This window comes from Athene noctua, chromosome 4 (genome assembly GCF_965140245.1).
Source record: "Athene noctua chromosome 4, bAthNoc1.hap1.1, whole genome shotgun sequence".
Lineage (NCBI taxonomy): Eukaryota > Metazoa > Chordata > Aves > Strigiformes > Strigidae > Athene > Athene noctua.
In genome coordinates, this window is record NC_134040.1 from 79,758,964 (window position 1) to 79,774,668 (window position 15,705).

General features: G+C 37.8%; 2 protein-coding genes across 4 annotated transcripts in view; one reads left to right on the forward strand and one right to left on the reverse strand.

The window, feature by feature from the left end:
* On the forward strand, positions 1-2,698 carry ANKRD37 (ankyrin repeat domain 37). The gene is made up of 5 exons (XM_074905835.1): positions 1-131; positions 474-626; positions 1,307-1,398; positions 1,930-2,159; positions 2,442-2,698. The coding sequence occupies exons 1-5, from the start codon at positions 105-107 to the stop codon at positions 2,453-2,455; spliced, it is 516 nt and encodes a 171-aa protein (XP_074761936.1). The 5' UTR covers positions 1-104; the 3' UTR covers positions 2,456-2,698.
* The window catches only part of UFSP2 (UFM1 specific peptidase 2), a 15,791-nt gene continuing 2,245 nt past the window's right edge, over positions 2,160-15,705 (reverse strand). For 2 of the 3 annotated variants that reach the window (XM_074905831.1, XM_074905829.1), the window contains exons 3-12: positions 13,780-13,960; positions 13,635-13,701; positions 13,155-13,312; positions 12,161-12,353; positions 10,522-10,668; positions 9,898-10,062; positions 8,467-8,591; positions 6,313-6,389; positions 4,709-4,833; positions 2,160-3,294 (exon numbers count right to left, since the gene is read on the reverse strand). In XM_074905831.1, coding sequence (XP_074761932.1) covers positions 3,208-3,294; positions 4,709-4,833; positions 6,313-6,389; positions 8,467-8,591; positions 9,898-10,062; positions 10,522-10,668; positions 12,161-12,353; positions 13,155-13,312; positions 13,635-13,701; positions 13,780-13,960 — 1,325 coding nt within the window. In that variant the 3' untranslated portion in view covers positions 2,160-3,207. The remainder of the gene's footprint in view (positions 3,295-4,708; positions 4,834-6,312; positions 6,390-8,466; positions 8,592-9,897; positions 10,063-10,521; positions 10,669-12,160; positions 12,354-13,154; positions 13,313-13,634; positions 13,702-13,779; positions 13,961-15,705) is intronic. The other variant, XM_074905830.1, reaches the window with a different exon arrangement.

The following is a 15,705-nucleotide window of genomic DNA, read 5'->3' on the forward strand; positions in this document are numbered from 1 at the left end:
GCGGGGCTCGCAGCCCGGGGTGCGCGGTCGCTGCAGCGGCAGCTCGGCGCGGCGGGCAGGCGTCAGGCGCTTGCCCGGCCGCCGCGGGCAGCGCAAGGGAGGCGATGCTGGTGCTGGGCGGCGGGTCCGAGGTGAGGCGTGGGGAAGGGCGCTCTGCCGGGAGCGCCCAGCCGGCAGCGGAACCGTGCGGGGCGGGGGCTGCCCGGAGCTGCTGCTGGGTGTGCTGGGGCACTGCCGGTGTCCACCGGGGTTTCTGGTTAAGAGATCTAAAGCAAAAAAAGCCATGCCTTTGGGTCGCCTTTTTTTTTTTTTTTTTTTGGTCTTTAAAAGGCAGTCTCAAGGGACAAAGCGTTCCGATGTTTTGCGAGGGGGGGTTTCTGCTACGATGCAGCGTTCGTAGACTTGCCGCGGTTTAGACTGGCAATAACATTGTGCGCCTCCTCCCCCCCCGCCCGGTGTCTTGTTTATTTTAGGCCGGTAGTTTCAGCGATCTGTTTGAGGCAGGAACCGGTGTGAACGCACCTGCAGATGCCTTTGGTCAGTCTCCAGCTCACTTGGCTGCTTGTGGCGGTGAAGCCTTTTTCCTACTTTGGCAGCTGCAGACAGGAGCGAATTTGAACCAACAGGTAAAAATACGGAAGTTTTGTTTCTTCTAATCTGGCATGTCAGTAAATCCAGTTTATTGGATTTATTATACACACAGCTGTATGGCATGAGGTATCAGGGCTTATTTTAGAGTAACTTTATTCTAGCATGAACCAGAAACGCTATCTATATCGCATTAGCAACTTCACTTGCTGTGTATAATGCAAATTTCACACTTCCAGTGCTGCATGCAGATGTCAAAACAACTTAATTCTTTTACACAAACGAGTATTTCTTTTTCCTCTGAAATTCTGCCCGCAATTCCGGTAAACATAAGAATTCTTCCTCTAGCTGCAAAATTTAATTTGCTTATACCTCTGAGCTGGTAGCAGCATGCTGTTGGGCACAGCGATCCCTCAACGGTGCTGAAAGATGCTGTTAGTGTACAGAGCATGTTCCGTGGAAATAATCTTTTAGAAGATAAAGGTTAAACAATGAGTATTGTATGGAAAAGTATTTCTGTTTTGCTGCGATGAATACACTAAACACTTAATGGCAGTTACTGAGTACACTTCACTAGCTACATTCCTTTAATCTCTCCCACCTTGTAAGAGACTGCTATACAGAGTAACACGCCGTAAACAGTCACCTTGGAGAACAAGATAGCTTCACCCTATTCCTCTCCCTTCAAATGACTGCTATATATAAATTGCGTTTTTAGGATTGCCTTGGAGAAGCCCCGATTCATAAAGCAGCAAAAGCTGGCAGTTTGGAATGTCTTGCTCTCCTTGTTGCTGGAGATGCCAAAATTGAGTAAGTTGAGTTACATTTACTCATTTCAGTAACAGTGTCAAAGGATACATGTATTTTACACAGTACTTTTGTTCACAGTGTGTGAAGACTGTAAATATAACATGACTGTAGTCATAAGAGTGGTATTAAAAACTGCCATAAACACCAAAGTAGCATAGACCGTACATAAGATGTTGTTTAGTTCCATGTTAAAGACCCCTCCAGTCACTAAGAGAATATTCATGGACAGTTCTCCTTGTTAGTTTTCCATTCTGACTAATGCTGTGGTCACCTTCCCCTTGCCATTCTGATATGCTAAGCCAGTCATAGTCTGATGACAAATTTATTTTAAAATAATTATTCCTTGTTGCACTTAATACCAGCCCTCTCTGAGTAGAGCCCCGCACTATCCTTCTCAAACCTTCTTGGTACTGATTCTCTGTACTTATTTCATACCACTGTCTGAAGTTATCACTTCATTCATCTTGATCTGTGGTTGTTTATAATATATTTCAATTTAACTGAATGGTTATTGTTAATTCTGTGTTTGAGCTTGTGCAACAACAGCGGACAAACAGCAGCAGACCTCGCACTGGCTTACGGATTTCTGGAATGTGCCAAGTTCCTCACAACAATTCAGCACACTCAGACAATGAAACTGAGAGGAGAGCCTGGCTACTCACTAAGTGACAAACGTGGCTTGCTGAGAGAGGATCCAGCTGCACAGAAACATGGAAGTGAAACCAGCAGATCCATAAGCAGGAAGAGGAGACGATCAGATGGTGTGTAATACTGTTTGTTTACTATAATTCAGAATATTTTTTAATGTTTTTAACATTTAAGTAAATACATTTGGTGTTAGATACATAGCTGGATTTAAAAGCCTGCTAGTAAGGATCAACTTGCATAGGTAGTTAAGGTTATTATTGAAAATGGATCGTGCATGGGGAAAGTAACTGAAAAGGCAACTTTAACATGGGGGGGTAGAAATAAAAATCACGGGTACTTTTACTGATGTACTGACAGAGTAGATACAGACTTATTCTTATTAATTCATATGACAGATCTCGTCTCCTAGCTGACAAAGGATCCAGCTTGTAATCCCAAAATGAAATCAAGAGGATTTGAAGTCTGAAGAAACAGGACTGGACTATGCATCGAGCAGCCAGATGTGTATGCTAGTACACTGTCTCCTTCTGAGAAGGAGGAAAGCTCGTTTATTTTTACTTCTTACAGAAGACTACTGTGGTGTAGGTTTTTTTTTTTTTTCTAGAATAGTTGTATTCATACAGCTATAAATAAATGAGCATATAATAATTCACATTTTTTTCTGTGTAAATGAGTACAAAGTTAATAAAATTCAGTACATACAGCCATTTTTCTCCCACTCCTCTTCTAAAATGCTGTTATCAACAGTATTAGCAGCAAATACTGGCTTTGAACAGATTCATAGTGCACAGAACTGCTGGCTGTATGGGACCTGAAAGGCAGGCTCTTTTTGGCAAGAAAGAAATCCATAAAATAAAAGGCCAGGGCACTTAATCTGTAAGGATTTTAGCATAACAAAAATGTTATATAAACAAAGTTGTCCTAGCCAAACGAAGAGAGTATTAGTTACCTAATGAATGTATTTTTAAGAAATAGAGTTCACAGCAGACAACTCTTATGTTCGGAGGTTTCATTTAAAAAAACCCCAAACCTTTATTAAGCAACATTTCTATTCCAACTGGGTTTTGATTGACTTAAAGCAGTATTTTGATAAATAACAAGACAGTTCTATCTAGATCAGCTAGTACTCTGGTTTACCATGTTCCAGCTTAAGAGTGGAATTTAAAAAGTTTTTGGTCGTTGAGGTAGGCACAGATTATAATAGGCGTCCTTGTTCCAAAACTCTGGGCCCTTCCATCCACACCAGCCCTGTCCAAGAAAAAGCAAGATGCCATTTAAATCTACTACAAATTCTGGTTTTCCTACCTACTACCATTGGATATATTTTATTTTACTAATTTTAATCTAAGCTGTAAGAACTCTTTTCACCTATCTATAGAATGCAGTGACACAGTTTTCAGAAAGTTCTCTACATGCCTAGAAACACAATAATGGAAAAGACTTCACAGAGTCTCTCTCTTCCCCCCTTCCTTCCTCTGCACCCTGTCTCCCTTCCTAAAAATTATCATCTATTACCTTCTGCTGCTACACAGACTAATGTTATTCTGAAACACTATGATTCTCAGAGTTTCTACTTCTCTTGTCTTAAACCCTTGCCTTCTTTGGTAACAGTTGGTATTTTAGAGCCAAATGGAGCATTTAATATCAGGTGTGCTGTTGATCAAGATTTAGCAGAAAAACAGTAACAAAGCTCTTAAGTTTGCAGAGTACCACATAATTTATATGAGGTGTTAATGAAGAAGTGGGCTACAAACTTACAGTGCACCTCAGTTCCTCTCTTCCCCCGCCACTGTTGATGAGAAAAGGGGGTTCTGCATGTATTTTATCCTGGACCATTCCGTAACACCTTGTTCTGTAACAGCCTTTGGTAATTGTTTCTTTCTGTATTAATTTCAAGCTTTGATCCTCATAGGGCTAGCAAAATGTTTCTTCAACCCAAGGGTATCAAATACAGCTACAAAATAAAAGTTGCTGTTTGCAACTTAATGTGAAGAACAGAAAATAAATTGATTACTAACACCTACAGGATGATTTGGCCACTTTCACAGTTTACAAAACAGAAAACTTAGTGTCAGAAACGTAATGTGCTGTGTCATCCCTTTTTGTAGCTTTAAATATGGAAATAACATTACATACCCTTTAGTTCTTTAGTGTTTTCCCAGATTCTCAGAACCGCTCAGTACCTGCCCTTTAAAACTGGTTCAAGGCCTAATCTGAGAATGCCTAGTGTTGGATTTTTTAAAACATCTCTTAAAATTTTAAATAAATGGTTATCTTCTCTGCTTCGGGAACAGCATTTTACAGGCTGAACAGATTTTAATGTTCCATTCAAAGTACCAAACACATTTACTCTATATACTACTGGCTAAAAGGGGAGATGGTGTAATTCAGAGAAAGTAAAGAACATTTATTTGTACTATAGTAAATTTATGTAGTTGCTGACCCAGCATCTCTTCTCCAAAGACACTTAAGTTTCAGAAACTAACAATAAGCAGCATATATGCAGGTTAACTGGGGTCAGCGCTTCACAGGAATGGAGAAGCCATAGAAAGACCAATTTGTATTTGGCTGTACGTTATTGGTTTTATGCTAAAATACATGTATATACATACATATATGTGTGTGTATATTTATATGTATGTGCGTGTGCATCAAGCCTCACCTTTTCCAAAATAACATGCAGATCTTCTCCTCCAGTGTAATGTGGGTCTAGAATCAAGTATTTTATGTGCCCTGTAATCTCATTCCAAGCCACTCCTAATATTGTGTGAGCCAAAACACCTCCACCTAAAATAGAGGAACAAAAATTGTTAAAAATTTTTCACTGATACTGGCTAAATGTGTAAGCCTAAAATAAAAGTACATCAACACTTTCTATTAACAGATTAGCTTGGTTATCAAAATTATTCTGAAGCTGTCCTACATAAGAATCTTCACATTATTAAGCAACATATCTTTACTACAACTAGGGAAGATTACTTATTTCACTTTACTTACTACAACTAGAGAATTTACTTTCCAAAGTTCTTCCATGTCAGCAAGGTGGGTTAAATCCTCAACACTTCCATCAGATGAAGTCAAGAATATTTCAACCATCTGTTCTGATTACTTTTTCTTTAAAGAAAGTTAACTGTTGAAAAGGAATCTGGAAAACTTCCTGGTTGTAAAAGGACTAAAATTAGAACAGAAATCAGAATTTCTGGGTAAGGGTTATCTGCTGTTTTCTACTAAATTCCATCAATGGATATTAGTGGCAGAGTAGTAATTTCTGACACCTCCTTCTCTAGCCTGCAAACAGGGAAAGGGGATGTTTTGATGAACTGGCCACAGGTTGACTCTTGCATGTTTCTTTCAGATAGCATGAGGAGTTTACATCACTGAAATACTGTAGTAACAACTCCACAAAACACATAGGAATTGCAAAAACCAAAAGTACATAAGCAAAAAAAAAGAACCAAAACCCAACCAACCCCAAAAAGCCAATCTCCCCTCCTCCAACAACAACAAAAGTTAAACCAATCTACAAGAGAGCATTACAGGGAAGAATAAGTTACAGACTCCAAGATTTTTTCAATGTAGGATTCTAAATTCTTGAAATTCAGACAGAAAGGCTGCTGAAAGGCCAAGAATATTTCATATAAAAATCTGGACTTCTGGCACCTCTAGTTTGAGAGAGTAACACTATGGAGTGCCAAATACAGATTGCAAAAATTCCTAAAAGCAAAATTTTATAAAGCTGAACATGATATTTTCAATATTTTTCATTTTCCAAACCACAGGTGTCTTGGAAATAGTTCAATTAAAGTTACAGTGGTTTTATGAATGGCATTTCTTATGTTACCAACATTTCAGATTATTAAAACTAGTCTTAAAAAGAATTTGGATAATACCCTTCTCTTCAAAGCCAGACAAACACTACTCTTCTGTGACGGGAAGTTTTGAGGAACTGTATAAAATCCTGCTCCTCCAGAGAGCAGAAGTCAGCTCCTGAGTTCTGACTTTAACAGCAGTTTTTAAGAACACCATTTAGATTGACCTTTGTTACCAGGTTTAATATAGAGCTTGGGAGGAATACTGAATGAAAAGATACCAGCCAGACTAAATTGCATCATATTCCAAGCTCCCTTGGAAAAAGTGTAATTTTAAATTCATCTAGAGTTTTGAGTAACTGTTGTACAGTAAACTGAATGAGTTCTAACTGAAATGAAATTCAGCATGCCAAGGCCATGCACTTTCATTGGCATTCTTCGATACTTGAGCACTTACCAATCATAACTGGAGTTCCTTCAGCCTTGAAATGATTAGCAAGCTCTCTTCCCTGCAATGCTAGTTCAGAACCCTGGCTAGGTAAGAAAAACAACAGATTTGTCATCCTCATTAGGCTTAATTCTCTAATTATCCATTACATTCCTTAAATGCATAGGTAACTGAAAGTGGCTTAGAGTTTTCCTGTGTAAACATGCTGGGACAATTTGAAAAAAGTTTTTTTTAATGCAATTTACAGATCCTAATTGGATGGATGAATCTGCTCTAAGTCTAGTTGCCACTGGAGCACCTGGAGTCACCCAGCTTCTATAAAGTGTCTGCTGCTTGTCTCCCATAGTAGGGACAGCTGGTAAACCCCAATGGGTTCCTCCAAGTGGCTGAAAAACAGACTGGCTACATCTGTCAGCAAGGGGTAGTCCGAAGTAACAGAACTTCCTTGGAAACAACAAAAATAAGGTGTTGATAAAGGTGTTTATAACGACTTCTCCTAAGACAGCTTTCCACTGTAACTGCACAAGCAATTGCAGTACTCATACCCAAGTTGGCTTTAAAAATAAAATCTCAAATAACATTGGTAATCTGTTCAAAGCAACACTGAATTTAGCTTTGTTGTCATCTTCCTGCTTCCCCTTTCAACTATGGGGACAAGCCACAGACAAAATAAGTCTACATGGAAGAGAAAGGCACACATACAACATGCACACACTCCAGGATTCAGAGCTGAAGACATATGTCTGTCGGAGACTCATGTTTCTCCTTGGAAGACTGACAGTACTCCCAAAAGTGGTGACAGAAGCTAGGCAAGGAAATCAGTACAGACACTTTTAGTATCTTGTCTTTCTATTTCTTCATATAGTGGTTATTTAACCTTTTGAAAACCCAAAGAAAGCCTGTGTGCCTGCTTCTCAAGTTCCTAGAGAGACAGATTAAATGCAGACAGAATACAACACTGGAACTCTGGGAAATGGTGCATTTACAATCATGGATTCAGTACTAGTGTTGCTGGTGCAGCTGTGAAGTCTTATTTTCAGAGAGAGTTAGAGGTGCTAACTGGAAATAAGCCCAAGACAAAAGTACTATCAATTGCCAGTGACCAGCTGAAAAAGATGCACGACATTTCTTCTTCTCAGCACAGAAGTGATGCTGGCTTTTCATAATTCTGAAAAACACTGGTGCTCCCTTGTAGCAGCACTATGAGCAATTCTACCCAATTCACAAAGGAACCTATTCTATGTTCTTATGTGCAGGAATGACAGCCTTCATAGTGGCAGCGTCTGTCACAGCTACTATAAATAATAAGTGGATCATCTGCAAATATAAGCTCTGGAACAAAAAAAGATTAAAATTGGCTGCATAAAGGTTTATAAAATACTGAAAAACTGAATCATTAAGAATCACCATGGTTACATGCTCTTTTAGAATATTTGTAGTAGAATTTACATAAACATAATTCACAAGTAGTATTTTGTTTGACTAGAATTTTCATGTATGTTAAGTTTGTATGTATTCTTTATTTGATTATTGTATTTATCACAAAATGTTGAGGGATTTGTTAGTATGTTTAGTGCTGCCTAAATTATAAAAACCCAATAATTTTACTTCTGATAAATGCTGAACATTGCTCTTTTTCTCCCAATATATTTGTAGGGTGTATGGGAGTGTCAGATTGTCAGAATGGAAACAAATACCTTGTTTTATCTGTCACACCAACTCAGAAAATAAAACACTATTTTGGGGCTGCTCAGCAGTTTGCCTCAATCCTGAACTGATGATTGATTAGCTCAGTGGACAAAGTAATAATTTACCATCAGCGTGCCTTTGGTTCCTGATGATCACCAGACTGTGTGCCTGCTTCAGAAATGACCTTTGCAGTGCAAAGGAACAGACTGAATTCCACATCAGTTTGCATATCATTAAGCAAGTTACAGCAACTGCAAATGAATTTGCAAACTCCAAGCCCCCAAGAAATTTAGCAACACCTTCATCTGTAAGCACTTAGCACAATCAAAGGCAGGAATACAGGGTTTATGAACAAGAAACCCTTAAAAGACTTATCTATCTCTATTCTCCCATGTATCATAATGGTAATTTGCATTTTAAGGCATTCAGGCTTTTTAATAATTACCTAGCTATTAAACAGGTATTGATTCTTACCTGACAAATAATATTTTGGATGTTATTCCAAAAAGCTGATTCAAAACAAGCTGTACCTCAATTGAACCAATCCATTGCCGTGACCCAACAAACACTGCAGGCTTGTCTCCAGCATCAACCAGTGCCTTTGCAACATCACGATGAAGAAGAAAAACAAGTGTCAACAACATATAGTAGGCAACTCCACCACTTTCTGTGAACAAAGTTGGTTTATATATATATGGGAATGTGTTTTGAACCTAGCCAGTCAACAGCAGACAAATGGATGCTGAATTCATTCACTGCAGTTCAACCTCTGGAAATGTCACTCGAACACTGATACAGAACAGTGCCTCCAAGCACAGACTGTAACATCCCAGTTCCACAGGCAGACTTCAAGTTGGGATGGTGAGCACCGAGCTGTCTGATAATGGGGTGCAGAAGCCACTTCACAGATTGAAATACCTGGATTCCCATTCAAAGCATCTCAGGAAAGGATCCATAAAATAGTGCTCTGAGGAAGAGGCCACTGAAATACACCACAAGTAGTGGTTTATTTCAAACTATTCTCCATTCTGAGGCTTATATGTTACATGTGACACATGAGAGGGGCCTTTTCTGCTCAGGACACAAAGCCCATGAAGTTTCCTGAAGGCTACTGCCCTCTTCTAGATGTCTAAAGATACTACAGGACTGCATGGACTTCAGTTGCTTTTAGGTGTGGACTGAGAAATGTACAGGAAATGCAGTTTTAACCGTAGTGCTCACATCCCTGTTAGGTATGATGAAAGTTGACTGAATCAAACTTTGCTAAAAATGTTCAGTAAAGAAATATAACACAAAGAACTATTTTTAGAAGACTGAAGACAGCAGTATTTCTCGCTAGACATACAATATTAGCTACCCAAGCCTACAGTTTTTCTTCAGTGAGGTTAACAGAAATAAAACATATATGAATTCACAATAGAAAAAGAAGTGAAGGAGAGTTCAAAAAACAGGAAAAGCCCACTACTCTCAAAGGGAAAGTTGCAAAGAAAGGCAGTAAATCAAGGCATAGCATCCAGCTGTCACTGAATATGAAAGTCAGTTTTAAAACTGATTTTAGTATGATACATTGTTTTCTTTTGTTTGGCAAAACTGGTTAAAGTGTCATAATTTGAGCTTCTAATAGAACATGAATCCAGGCAAATACTTAGAAGACTATTTTAACGAGTTTTATTTGTACAGATAATGTCACCTGACACTAATAAACATTTGGAGATAGATCTCCTATAACACAACTTGTTAAAAATAATAATTCAGAACTACTATAGTTCAATTTAATAGATAAATTTAAAATACCACACAAATCTGAAGTCTAAAATATATGAATTTGATACTTTAAAAATAATCTATACAAACTTTTCTAGACAAATATGCATAAAACAATGAATCTGCTTAAGTGTTCTGTACCTGTTGAATTTCCTTGTGTGTTGGTATAGGTGTATCAATGTAACCTTGGTGCTTGAACCAAGAGCAGATCGTCTGCAGAGACCGATAGGCACAGCCCCAACCACTGTCATCAGTCCGATCCTGCATATAGTGGTGGTAACTATATACACCATGTACTAAATAAACCTGCACAGAAAGGGACGACACAAATCAGTCTGATCACACTTGCATCAATTTTCGGAGAAGTCATACGACTTGTCACTAGAACTGTAAAAGCTTTCAGCTGGGGATTGCAAATATTTGGAAGAACTGAAGGGTTGTTATTCACACATGATTACTCCTCCTGTTTTTGTCTCCTAAACATCTCAATTCATAGGTTTAGCTTCTTGTCTTGGTTCTGAGAAACTTTAAAAATACATGCTAAAATTGTGTACATGTTTTTCCAAGAAAATGCAATTTCTGTGGGACAAATATAGCTAGAGCAATGCCATTTTGTGCAGAGAAGCCCTTTTGCTTAAAAGGCCCTATCAGTTACTCCACTTTCTCATCTATACAATTTTGACTATCTATCTAAATTACTTCTTTCAATAACAAATCTCAAGTAAAAAAAAGTACTTTCTTACAAATGTTTCAATTTGAACTTACCATACCAGACTCCATACCGGGTGAATTAAGATGTAAATGTGGATTTCTGAGATATCCATCTTTATATGGTTCATCTGGAAAATGATAAGCATTTGCTCTCTTGAAATATGGTCTGTCACAAGGCAGATTGAATAACCCGTGCAATTCCTACATGCAAGTTCGAATAAAAATAAAGAGCACAATTCAAATTTTGGATTAAAAGAATCACATTCTCAGTAACAATAAAGACATAAAAAATTTTAGCATCATAGTTCACCAAAATTAAAATCTGCTTAATTAAATATTCAGCATGTATGTTTACTACTAGATCTCACCTCCGAAAGGAAGCTCATGCAGGCTTACCTCCTACCTAAAGGGCCCACTATTTTATGCAGTCCTGTTACCTAATGCCTGCTGCTGGAGCCCCACTGAAGATATCATGAGTGACAAGTGTCTTATGAAAGTATAAGATACACCATAATAGTAAAGGATTACAGATTCATCTATGTAGTAGTATAGATACACACACTCTCAATTACATCTTAACTAATATTGAAGATATACAAATACCACATACTGACACAAAGTAAAGATACTGAGCTCATGGTTTAAGCAGATTGTCTATTTTTAAATCTCTTAAGCACGGTTTACAACACAGCAGCCACATTTAAAGAGATAGATTGTCTTACTGCACAGAGCTTGAGTGAAAGGAATGAGGAGATCATCTAGGATAATGTGTGTAACACAGGTAATACATTTTACGCAGATGACCCAACACTGAACCCAACACAACACTACATTAGCTACAGTAACACTTAGCAATCAGTGGATAAGAGTGAACAGAAGACAGAAAGCAGGAAAGACTTGATGTGCCACCAGTGCCTGAGGCCTCTGCAAATGCAAGGAATAGATTAGATTTCATATACCCAGTAATGCTTCACATGGAAGAAGAAAATCACACCCCCCCCCCCCCCCCCCCCATGGCTTCTACACCTCTAAGGTAGTAGAAAATTCCTAAATTCCTTCCCCACTCTCTCAGTACGTGTAACTGTGTGATCTGAACTAGTATCTGCCAGGCACATGTCTCCATCTGAAAGGGCTGCCACATCAGAACATTTTTCCACTTCATCCATATTCCTTTTTCTAGATGTGCCAACCCAGAAGCTAGCTAAGGCTGGTCAGCTGTGAGCCACAAAAAGCAGTCCCCTCCCCAACCAAACAAAGAACCCAACAACAGGTAACCTCAACAAAGAAACCAAAACAAACAAAAAAAACCCAACCCTAACCCTTTCAGGACAGGTGCTAAGGCCTAAAAGTAATAACATGCTGCAAGTAATCTGATATTCTACCATGGAAGTAGAGAAATTCAAAGAATACAGTACCAAAAGTATAATTTAGATAAGCTTTACCAAAACCAAATCCTATGTAGTTTTGAAGTTGCATTTACAAAAATGAGATCTGTCACATTTTATAAGATAATTTCTAATAAATGAAGCTTCCATATTCAGTACACTGTTTCAGTTATAATAATTTTTTTTTAAAAAAGTATCTGTTAGTATTTATTCTACATTGGTTAAATGAAAAGCTTACCACTGCTTCAGTTACAATTTTTTAAAAAAGTTTTAAAAAATCAGGTTCTGTTAGTATTTGTTGGTTTTACCTTTCTGTAGCTTTCCAGTTGATCATCTGAAATACCTGTAGGATACGAGATTGTTACAAGGTGATTTTTTCCTGGTAACATGAAATGAAATTGTTCTGGCACCACAATTGATGTTCCCTTCATATACTTCATGATACATCTTTCCATGTCACTTAATTGCCTGTGAATTGCTTTCACCAGGAGATTTTGTACCCTGCAAAAGAATATTTAAAAGAGTAGAACAGTGATGGTGGATAATTTCCCCTCATAGCTCTGACAGTTACACAATACATATAAGCATATTTGCACCTGGTCCGATGAACTTACTACTTCCACGCTTCCTCTCCCACAGAGAAAGACAGAACCTCACTGTGCTTTACTCGAAGCACGTCTGCACGTAGAAACTACTTCCTAGCGATTCAACCCTCCAAAGTGCAGGTACCCTGGCCTTATATCAGAAACACAACCAGTATAAGAACTTGCTGAAACAAAAAGGTACATATACGACTATACTGTTTTTTTTCTGCATTTTATCCACCCCATTTAGCATCCTTCAGAGACAAATCCTATGGAAAAAACTGCAAGGAGAAAGTATAGAGGAAGACTAACATGTTCCACCTTCACCTACCCAGCTGCAGCCCCTAACGTAGTACTGAGATTACAAAGACTCATCAAATAAACTCCAACTCTCACTTTTATACACACTCACATACTTACAAGAGTTTTTAGATCATTTTCTTGACTTTTTCAATTCCTTGCTAAGCAACGGTTACGAATTATCAAATCTATCAGACACTGATAGCTGAATTTTTTGTAGATAGCAAAAGGATCGTGTGTCAAGACTATTAAAGCTAAAAGCTCCTGTAGACAGCTGTTATTATTTACACAGTTAAATTCCATTACAAAATTACTATATGCTACTTCATTAAACTGATTAATCATATAGCTTTACTTCACTATTTCAAGAGAAAGCAGAAATGAATCTGAAAAATTACAAGTTCAGAATAACACTTACTTTCCCCACGTTTCTTCTGGAGAAACAGATACAACAACATCAACTGGTAACGTCACATTTATGTAGTGGTGTTCCTTATTTTCCCTTTCAATGACTGGAGCCAAAGCAGCTAATGAAGATGTCATTTCCAACATGAGGTCTATATTAACTATCTGCTGCTGCAGAGAATAAAGACACCAGTAGTACATCTCCAACAACACATGCACCAAGAAGGCAAAGTAAGATCTTGGTAACAAACTCAGTAATTAAATACTCGGGATAAAAAAAATAAGTCTAGCCACATTAGAGGCAAACTTCTATGTGCTGATGTACTGTAGACTGGTCTCTGCATTCATGCTGAGTCTCAAAATGATTTTAAAAGAATTCTTTTAAGTCATGTCAATGTCTATTTGTGTACAGAAAAACCTAGGGAGCGCAGGTATAAAAATGTTTAAATGATAGGTAGTCTGATATAATTTATTAGTGTGGTGAGACACATACCGTATCTTGTAATTTTTTATCCTTTTTTTTGCCAAGCTTTCGTTTGGTCTCATCCTCTTGGTCAAATCTGAAGCATCAACAGAAAGAGAAATTTCTATAACATGAAATTAATCTATTAAAAAAAATTAAAATTAAATATACTCACTGTATAAATCGTCTTATCTCCTTACAAGCAGAGTCATCAGTCAGTTCTGGAACAGTGTTCATACCATTGTTTGGCCACACGTAGACTGAACTGTGGCAAATTCTTAATACAAGAACATCTGAGGATAGTTTGTCTGCAAGATCACTGAAAACATATCCTAATGCCTTTTTTGTTGATGCCTCTGAAACACAATCAGGACACAATTAGCCTAGAAAATTCCCTCACTTGTGTTATAGCTGCTGGTCATACATTTAAAAACCCTGATGTTTTTGGCTTGCAATAGAAGTGCTGTTATAATCAGAAAAGTGGCCATATAAACAGAAACTGAGATAGGATTTCACTTAGCAGGTCTGTCTCAAACATTCACATTCATACCTGCCTGAACACAAGTGTAGTGTTTCTCTCAGATGCTGTCAGATATGAAGAACTGAATGAATTACAGAAGAATAACCTACACTGTAGCTGATTCTCACATCAATAACCCTTAACCAAGCCTACATACAGACAAACTAACTTCTACATATGGTTATATTTAGTCTTTTGAGTAAATCCTGGAAAGATGCAACCTGAGTCATATGTTTCTGACTATATCATCGTTATCTCATTATTCAAACCAAAACCATACTAAATTTTTGGAAAAGCAGGGCCTACACTCCAGCTGCAGACCAAATTTTGGCCAGCACAAACCTGCAACTGTAAGGCACACACTGGTCAGCCTGAATTTATATTACCAGTATAGACAGCTGTCTTTTAGAGGTAGACCTGACTTTTTAAGTTTCACCCACTCCTGACCACCTGAATTGATACTGGATATTACAGAACAACTTTTGCATGTTACCAGCACTGTTTTCCTCACTGAGGAGATTAAACACTGTTACTTAGAATGCCACAAGTTACACAAAGCCTAACAAGCTATCAAAGGCTATGCTGAATTGTATTTCTTTAATGCATTAACTTAAGACCTGGACGCTATTAGTTGACTTTTGCACTAGAAGTATGTAAATACTACAGTATTAGAAAAATCGAACAAAACTCCTTCAAAAAGAAAACCTCACTCCCTTCAAAAGGAGTGGTCTGCCATATTTATGCACTAACAGGTGTGAACACTGTGCACCTGGACAATCTGAATATCACCCTGCTTCACTGTGGTTAAAATTCACTACACTGTTAACAAAGTCAAATAAATAGCCTTTTTCTAAGGATGCAATTCACAAAACGTTGCTATGCATTAGGCCAACCTATTCAACACTTCTGTGTTTTCAAGGTTCACTAGCACTGAATCCAGAGTTTCTAGTAAAGACATGTCCTTTTAAAATGCAGAATGAGCTACAGTCAAGCTAAAGACATCCTCCTTCTGCACTGCACTCCATGATAGCTCAGTGGCCACTGATAGCCTTGAGCAGATTTTCTGAAGTTAATGTTATGTGACTGTAAGAATGTGGGACTAGAGAAGCCTCTTAACACCATATGGTCTAGTCCCTTGTTATCACATGGAACTGCAGTAGCCAATCCAGCCAAAATTCTGTAGAGTAACTAGTTAGTTTGTTCATCTCTATTTTTCTAGAAAGACTGGACTACAATCTCAAAACTTGATTATTAATATAATCCTGTTATAAACAAATTAATTGTCATTGTTATTCTCTTTTTGCTTAGAATTTCAGGGCCAACTTTGGATTCAAACTGAAAAGGGATCCCAATACCGTATCCTTATGTAGGAAAAATATGCAGATAAGATGACCTAAACATGGCAATCTACTTTTACTTCAAACTAAAGTAAAAAACATACAATGGAAAAAGACTCTCAGAAAATTAATGGCAATAAAGAATAACATTTTCTGTACTTAATCTTTATGGGTCTAGGTGAAATGCCACAAAAATAAACATCATAAATTGTTAATTAATAACAGGTTACTTATATAAATATTA